The following is a 9249-nucleotide window of genomic DNA, read 5'->3' as shown; positions in this document are numbered from 1 at the left end:
TCTCATCTGTCTTCCTTATCCAGAATCTGCTCCTAATTTTCTCTGTATATTTGGTTGCGCGAGCGCATGTTTTCTGATCATACGCTCTTTTGTACTATGAGATTATGCGTATCCACCAGTACAAGACGGAGACGGGTCCTCATGCAGGAAAACATGCCCTAATTTGCTGGACCAAAAGTACCTGAGGATATATTTGTGGCTAACGAAGAATGTATGACGGTGAGTCACCACAGAAAGTGTGGCAAAGTTTGACTAACCGTGGAACCAAACAAGCCGGCCAAAAGCTAATTACTAGGATCACCGTATTGGATCGGACAGCAATGCCTGCAAAAGATGCGCCTGCAAAACCCAGTGCTCCAACGTGGCGGGTACGCTGTCGCCTCAAGGCGTCCGCGTGCGGGCGGACCCGATTGATTCGGCCCATCGCAGTCGTCCGCATGCGGGCTGACCCGACTGATTCAGCCCATCGTTTATTTTCCGTCCGGCCCGACTGTTTCGGCCTTTTTTTTTTCCGTCCGGAGGAGCGCTCTCGGCCCGTCGCTCCCAGGTCACTCTTTTTTCTTCGACCGGCCCAATAGGCAGATAAATTCGGCGAAAAATAATTTGAACTACGGACTTATTTAATAACTAAATGTTTTTTTCCTTTTCGTTTTCGTTCTTAGTTATTTTCTTTGTTTTCATTTTCCTATTCTTGTCTCTTTATTTTATTTTTTTCTCTATTGTTTTTCGTTTCGTTTTGTTTTTCTTTCTTCTCTTTTATTTATTTATTTCTTTTCATCTCTTCTCCTTTTTCCTTATTATCTTTTCCTTTCTTTTTTTCTTCTCTCTTCTTCTTTTATTTTCTTTTTTACCATTTTCCTATCACACCCTTTTTCTCATTCCTTTTTATTTCTTTTTTCTCTCTTTTGTTTTGTTTTCCTTTTTATTAGTTTGATTCTTGTTTTGCTTTTTCTTTTAATTTAGATTCTCTTCTATATATTCCTTCTCGGTACGTAATTTCTTTCTTTTTCCCTCATTAATTTTATTTTCGTTTTTCCATTCATTTGTTTATTTTTACTCCTTCTCTATTGTATTTTCATGACCCTATGTATATTTTTCTTAGTACATAATTTATTTAGCAGTACATTCACAATTATCTACTGAATAATTTTAGTTATTACTTAATATATTTAGTTGTTCTGTATAGACTCATTAGTTGTTCAAAATTTGTGTTTGTCTATTATAATATAAATTGGTCAACCATATAGATTCATTGATTACAATATTGTTATATGTTCATAATGCATTTGTTTCAAGTGTACAATTTTTTATTTGGTGAGTCTACAAAATTTGTTCTATGTGTATAAAAGAGTTCCTACAATTTATTCGTTGTATATAGATATTTTATTTCATTAGGTCATATAATTTGTTCAATGTGCACTACTGATATGATTCGTTAGTTCATATAATTTGTCTGGGTGCTTATTTTTATTCTATGAGTTCATTTAATTTGTTCTAATTATTCAAGTATTTGTTCGCTGTAATCAAAACTAATATTTTGTATTAAAAATAGTTTTAAATTTTTTATCCAAACATAGTCAAGTGTGATCTTATTTTGAAGATGTTGTAAACAAAATTAAGTGGTGCGATCGGAATCCAATTTGGATGCTTGGTTTATGATTTTTGACTTTTTAAAATTTTAAAATTGCATGGATATGGGTATACATTTTTCTATGAGTTCGTATAATTTGTTCGATGCGTCTGATTATTTTGTTCTATGAGTTTGTAGAATTTGTTCCACGTGTTATATGTCCAAAATGCATTTGTTTCAAGTGTACAATTTTTTATTCGGTGAGTCTATATAATGTGTTCTACGTGTGTAAATACTTGTTATATGAGTTCCTACTATTTGTTCAATCTTTTGTTCCGTTAGTTTATATAATTTGTTCAATGTGTACTATTATTTTGATCAGTTAGTTCATATAATTTGTTCCAGATGTACTATTTTTGTACTGTGAGTTCATTTAATTTGTTCTATGAGTATAAATTTTTTCCCTTAGTTCATATAACTTGTTCCAGATATATGTATCTGAAAAAAATCTTTCAACTTGATGCTCATATTCTACTATTTTTTTACAATATCAAATTTTAATCTTTTGTTTGAGTATATTATTATTTGTACATCTCTTTTATTTGCATCATACAATCTCCTAATGTTCAACATTTTATTCGTTGTTTATAATCATTTGTTCATTGTGTTATGTTTTTTGTTCGCATTAGACAATCACTTGTTCTAGGTATTTAAGTGTTTGTTCACTGTAATCAAAACTAATATTTTGTATTAAAAAATAGTTTTAAATTTTTTTATCCAAACATAATCAAGTGTGATTTTATTTTGAAATGTTGTCAAAAGAAATTCAGTGGTGCAATCGGAATCCAATTTGGATGCTTGGTTTATGATTTTTGACCATTTAAAATTTCAAAACTGCATGCATGTGGGTACATGTTTTTTGTCTCGTGAGTTTGTATAATCTGTTCGATGCGTCTGATTGTTTTGTTCCATGAGTTTGTAAATTTTTTTTCACGTGTACGTGCTCTCAGAAAATATGTAACCTTGATTAAAAAATGCGAATAAAAAAATCTATCGAAATATAGTCAAGTGGGATCTTGTTGTGAAGGTTTTATTGTAAGAAACTCAATTGTGCAATCGAAATTTAGTTTTGATGCTCGGTGTAAAATTTATGACTTTTTTAAACTTCCGATTCGTATGCATACGGGTGATATCATCACTTTTTGTCTTTTGTGCATGTATGCATCCATTCTATCTTTTTTTAGGGCAACCGGTACAGAGCAACTTGGTTTTTTTATTGGACAGTACGCCATGTCTGATTGCAGTTTAAAACAGTCAACGGACGTATTGGCCAGATCTTTATTCGGAGCACAACGCTATACGGAATAGAATCGAAACGTGCAATCCTCTTGACGTCGATCCGAAGGATGAATTTTAGGTGGCTAACGTACCAATTTACATGTCGTTTATAATGAGGCAAGGCTATCTTTTTATAGTGCCCGAGGCAACTTTTTGACATGACTCATTTACCCATTCTTAACCACTACATTCCTGGAATATGCGTTACAAATTGGTCATAAAAGTGTCACATTTTCTTCGTTACCCGACAGCCTCATGATCTGCGTTCTCACATGGTCCCGCAAATCACGCTTCCTAGTCGTTTACGTCGATGGGCGAGCTGGCTTCACATCCGAAGTTCGACGTGGCTTCGGATGCTTTGAAGGGTACAACTGCCTCAGGGGTCCTTCCAGGTTCTCATGGCTTCGACACAGAGAGCTCGCCCTGGCTTCGGGTGCTTCTTCACCTCTGTTTGGCTTCGCACATCGGTAGCTCATCCTCAGGTGTTCCCCTCTTATCATCCTGCACAGACATGACTCATTTGGAAAGATGAAGTCATTTTTATTAGCGAATGAGATAGAGGTTACGAAACGGCGGGATATCCTTCCTTAGGTTTCACCCGAAGCTCTCGCGCTTTGGGACCTGCCCGAGGTTAGAGGTTTTGACCCGAAAGTGAAACAGGTTGCGACTCGCACGACCTCGAGGTTAAACGTTATTTTGGACGATCCCTAACAATCCCCAACAGGACGTAGATGCGCTAATTATTATGTCCGGCCACTGAAAACACGCCGGCCCACTATTTATTGTGCGGACGGACGCGGGTGCCGCCAGTTAGAAGGTGACGAACGCAGATTTGTCGCCTCTGGTGATATATAACCGCGCCTGTGCTCCAAAGCCCAAAATAACAGCACCAGAAACGCAACACGCATCGTGTAATACGTACGGTCAAAGTCAAGTCAAAGTCGTCGAGTCAACAAGATTTTTATCACAGGGGTCTTGTGTTGTTTCATCTGACAACAAAGAAGAAAATGCAATCCCCATTTATTCCATTTTTTTGCAAGGAATTTATTCCATTTTTGCCATCCTTCTCAAGTGACCATGCTATCAAACGGGGGCATTCCGCATTTGATGTGTTGCCATGAGAGTGCCCGGTTACATATTTCTCAAAGAAAAACAAAAGAAGGCCAGTTCTATTTTAGCAGCAAGTTCAAGGTAACTGCCGGGAGCTACCACTCCACCTCGAAGGCGCCCATCAACTTTATCCAAGTTTGTGTGTGTGTGTGTTGGGGGATGTTACTGTAAGGAGGAAGACTTGTTTGAGTCAACTGTCACCCGACAGCAAGTTGAGACGCAGCAGGCCCGTCGTCCGTACCACTTGGACAGGGACGTGCAACGGTGCTACCAACATCTCCTATCTTTCCTTCCATGTGAAAATGACAATCATTTTTGTTAATCCCCACTACATGATGAAGTCAAGTGCGTTCATATTGTGTGTTTTGCCCGGCGCTGCAAGTTCCCAAGGACATGCATGAGAGGTATCGCAGTAGCCGTGCACACTCAATAAAAAGGCCGAAAAGCTAAACAACACTAGTGTGTGTATTAGGCACTTCCAGCACTCGATGTTTCCTTTCCTCGACGCAATTTAGGAATAATGGAGGTGCTTGAGTACGTGATGGTTTTAGTACCATTATATTCATATTTGGAAATACTTCTTTAACATGTGAGTTTCAATTGTTGCAGTTTTGGCATTTGTAACTATATTTTAAAATGAATTCAGATATGAATTCGGATTTTATACAACGATAAGTTCCTTTTTTTCCATTTCTAAACACAAAGAATGTTTTTTATTTGTAAAAAAAATGTACCAAAACAAAAAAATGTCGGGTGATACTAGCACCTTGATAAAAATGCATCTTAGTTATTTTTTATTTTTAGAATTATATATTTATAATATATTACGAGATAAAAATAATATAAAAACGAACATAAGGTTTTTTTTTTGAAAAAATGCTCTGCAGAGTAAGTACTGCAACTGTTTTTTCTGAACAGTAACACATTTTCTGAATTCGTCTGCACTACCTGCGCGCTCTAAAAAATGATGCAAAGCCGATGAGCAAGGCAATACCTTTCCTTTCTCCCCACAAACAATCAACACAGCAGTCACTGTTCCTTGACCCCCATTCCTCCCTTTCCATGCTGAGGTTTGCCTTTGCCTAGATGAGTGATGAATGAAGCTGAAAAGGCCCATCAGAAAGGACCCTGGAAAAGGGGATATAGTAGTTAACTGAAAGTTCCTTCCATTGCATCTTTTTGTTCCTTGCTGCTGCAACAAATCCAAGAAAGACTTTCCCCAGGGGAAGGGGAAGATAAGGGGAAACTTCCACTGCACTGCACAACACACAGCTCCATCTTCCTCCCTATAAAAACCAGCCGTCCAGCCCCTTCCCCACACCACCCTCCGCCATCGATTCTCTCACAGCTGGGGAGAAAAAAAAAAGAAAAAGATTTCAGGAGAAAAGGGGGGAGAGGACAAGAGGCTGCCTCCCCTGCTCCCAGCTCTGTCTTGTTCCCACCCATGGCTCCGAGGTGGGCCCCCCCCGCCGGCCTCGTGCTTCTGGTGCTGCTCCTGGCGTCGGCGGTGAGCGGGGACAAACCGCTGAGGGGCGGGCCGTCCGGCGCGGGCAAGGAGCCGGAGTCGTCCTCCGCCATCTTCCCGCTCTACGGCGACGTCTACCCGCACGGGTGCGCCCCCCCTTCTCCCTCTGTTTCTGTCCCCGTGGAGCCATCCGTTTCTGCCCATTCCCCTCGGCTGACTCCAAGAGCCACGAGGAACTAATCAACTGATTGCAACCTTTGGTCCCATCCAGGGACTCCCAGTTTCCGTGCCCATTGCTCCCTTCTCCCTGGAGCATCAGTAGTATTGTTTATTAGCCTTGATGTGTGAGATTAAGTTTTTCTGAGAATTTCTTTTTGATCTTTTTCGTTTTCTTCGCAGCTTGTACTACGTGTCCATGAACATCGGCAACCCGTCGAGGCCATACTTCCTGGACGTCGACACCGGCAGCGATCTCACCTGGCTGCAGTGCGACGCGCCCTGCGTCAGCTGCAACAAGGTACCATTCGGTTCCCATCGGCTTCTCTGACTTCCGATTCAGGCCGGCAGTGGGATGTTTCCATCATGAGTTGCTATCGGGACACGTCTGCAGATTGGTTCTGGTCTAGGTACTTGTGTTAGTTCAAGGTCCATCGTTGGGTCTCGACATTATTTTGGCCCAAAGTTTTTTTACCTTGATTGATTGGTTTATTGATACTTGTGCTAGAAATGTCCTTTTATCTTTTGGGCATCACCTTGTGCTAGTTTGGCCTTACTTTTCAGCTTTCGAACGAAAAAGTAAGTGCAGGCAAAAGAAAAAAGAAAAGAAAAGAGAAAAGGAAAGGAACAGGAAAAAGAAACAAAAAAGTTAATTTTGTTTCATTAGTCTATAAATGGCAATCAGTTCAGTTCAGGAAAAGTTAGTTTTGTTTCATTCAGACTTGGTTTCCATTTCAAGATTTGTTGTCAGGTCATTCCCTAGCCTTGCATTACATCACTGATGAAATATGCTATTTCCTTCTAGCCCAGCATTTCAAATTAAATGCCAAGCTTAGTATAGCTTCAGCTTGGAAATTGGAATAGACTTTTGATGTTTCCTATCATGTTAATGGTTGGTACAGGTGCCACACCCACTCTACCGACCAATAAAGAACAAGCTGGTGCCCTGCGTGGATCAGTTGTGTGCATCCCTCCACGGTGGACTATCCGGCAGGCACAAATGTGACTCACCTCATCAGCAATGTGACTATGAGATTAGGTATGCTGATCAGGGGTCATCCATCGGCGTGCTCGTCAACGACAGCTTTGCGCTCCGCCTTGCAAACTCCTCTGTTGTCCGCCCTAGTCTTGCGTTTGGGTATGCTACTTGCATCTTGTGATCAGTGTACATCTTCACAAATGAGATGCTTTAATTGGTGTTTTGTGGTTAATTCCATTTGCACAGGTGTGGGTATGACCAACAGGTGGGCAGCAGCAGCGAGGTGTCGCCCACTGATGGAGTGCTTGGGCTTGGGAGCGGATCAATTAGTCTACTTTCACAGCTCAAGAAGCATGGGATCTCAAAGAACGTGGTTGGCCACTGCCTAAGCCTAAGAGGAGGGGGGTTCCTCTTCTTTGGGGATGATCTTGTGCCTTATTCGCGTGCAACATGGGCTCCCATGGCTCGAAGTGCCTTCCGGTGAGCACTATCATCCTTGAATTTTATTTATTGTTTCATCTGAAATGCCAGAGGGAATGAGGTTTCTTGTTTGCAACTTTGCACGTAAATAAGTAGGTGATGATTTTGGTGTTTCAGTAGTGATGTTAAACATCAGTGCTTAATCATTGCTAATGTGGGAATTATTTTAACAAGTTAACTGTGTACTAGACATATTGACATGCTGAATTTTCTTGGGATCACCAACATTTGCATATTTCGTACATAAAAATTATAAATAGCCAATCCTGGTGAATCAGTTTTCTTGTTATTTTATATACACTTTTTTGAGTTGAGTGTTTTGAACTTTGATCATGTGGAATCTCTCAACATGTATGCTATTATAAAATTTTGGCCTTACTTTTTACCATTCAATTTCGCATAACCTTCTATTTAATGAATCATTGTTCTAGTTTGACATTACCTTGTATTTCCAGGAATTACTACTCCCCTGGTTCAGCAAGTCTGTACTTTGGTGGCCGGTCACTAGGCGTGAGGCCAATGGAAGTAGTTTTTGATAGCGGCAGCTCATTCACCTACTTTGCTGCACAGCCATATCAAGCGCTTGTCAGCGCGGTAAATTTCAAAAACAAATCTCTTGTAGCACCACATGACACATGAACAAACATGGAGCTAATGAGGTTTTGCTCTTGCAGCTTAAGGGTGGTCTAAGCAGGACTCTGAAAGAGGTATCTGATCCCTCCCTGCCTCTCTGCTGGAAAGGGAAGAAACCATTCAAATCTGTGCTTGATGTCAAAAAGGAGTTCAAATCATTGGTTTTGAGCTTTGCCAATGGCAAGAAAGCACTCATGGAGATCCCTCCTGAAAACTACCTCATTGTCACTGTAAGTATTGCTTTCCTCCATGAATAGGCAGTGACATTAAGTTATTGTTTGCTAAAATCTGTTTCTATATTGTGTCAGAAATATGGGAATGCATGTTTGGGCATCCTCAACGGATCGGAAGTTGGTCTCAAGGATCTGAACATTCTTGGAGGTAGGATGTTCAGGCAAAACCAATCTAATTTCAGAAGTCCATGACTCAGCATAACAATTGGTATTCTTTTGTCTTCTCTTGCAGACATTACCATGCAGGATCAGATGGTGATATATGACAATGAGAGAGGGCAAATTGGATGGATTCGTGCACCCTGTGATAGAATCCCCAAGTTTGGATCCTCTGCCCTTCTGTGATCATTTCACACCCCCTGTACAGTGAACATACATACCCTTAATTCATTTCTATTTATTCGAACAGCGACAATACCATTCATGGGTTTGAGGAAGGTTATTGTTGGCCCCAGTTCCCTGGGATCATTGGTCTCCCGAATGAAGATTGCCCAGCCTATTACCGCTCGAATATAGTGTAATTACCAACTGAAGGCCACTGCCCACTAGAGCGATGAAAGAATAGAAGAATGGTCATCTGGGGGACAGGGGGACGAGGCTGAACAAAGGGTTAGGAGCATGTATTCTTTAGGAAAAGGAAAAGCGTCACATGTAAACATCATAATGTTCATATGAAATATAATGACCACGGACATGTATTCAGTATAATATTTTCGAGTTTTTCTTTGTGCATTCATTACTTGGTGTTGTATTGATGTAATACTCCTGTCCCAGGTGCTTTGAAATTGCATATATAAACAAGACAAATATGGGTTGTATTAGTGGCCAAAATGATTCAAGGACTGTATGATACGCAGACAGCAGCTTGTATGTGTGTTGCCTGAATCTTCAGGGGCGTTGAGTGCAGAGTGAGCCCTGGAAACGATGTGTTTGTGTCCTATTATGCTCTCAGGACCAGGAGTAGCAGGGTAAACTTGTACTGTACTTAAACTACCAGAGATCACCTTGTTTGTTGCAGAAAACTGTTTGTTTTTGGTATTACTGAATCATTATGTTTGTTTTATTTGTTGTATAATAGTTGCACTATATATAGGCAATAGGTTCTAATTAGAATCGCGAGCTCCAAGTGAGGATCAAGAATTGTATGAAAAATCTCATCAAATTGTAGATGTAATAACATCTGTGGGTTACAACTTACTTACAACTCACAAGAACAAAAGTCTAG

At 40.2% G+C, this 9249-nt stretch overlaps 1 protein-coding gene across 1 annotated transcript; it reads left to right on the top strand.

The window, feature by feature from the left end:
• The first annotated feature begins 5328 nt into the window (after positions 1–5328).
• On the top strand, positions 5329–8845 carry LOC117865677 (aspartic proteinase Asp1). Its single transcript, XM_034749905.2, has 9 exons — positions 5329–5629; positions 5883–6000; positions 6602–6837; positions 6925–7158; positions 7614–7752; positions 7833–8021; positions 8100–8172; positions 8257–8344; positions 8434–8845. The coding sequence occupies exons 1-9, from the start codon at positions 5463–5465 to the stop codon at positions 8543–8545; spliced, it is 1356 nt and encodes a 451-aa protein (XP_034605796.1). The 5' UTR covers positions 5329–5462; the 3' UTR covers positions 8546–8845.
• The last annotated feature ends 404 nt before the right edge of the window (positions 8846–9249 follow it).

Source organism: Setaria viridis, chromosome 7 (genome assembly GCF_005286985.2).
Source record: "Setaria viridis chromosome 7, Setaria_viridis_v4.0, whole genome shotgun sequence".
Lineage (NCBI taxonomy): Eukaryota > Viridiplantae > Streptophyta > Magnoliopsida > Poales > Poaceae > Setaria > Setaria viridis.
The sequence above is the reverse complement of the archived record's forward strand: the minus strand, read 5'-3'. Positions and strand labels throughout refer to the sequence as shown.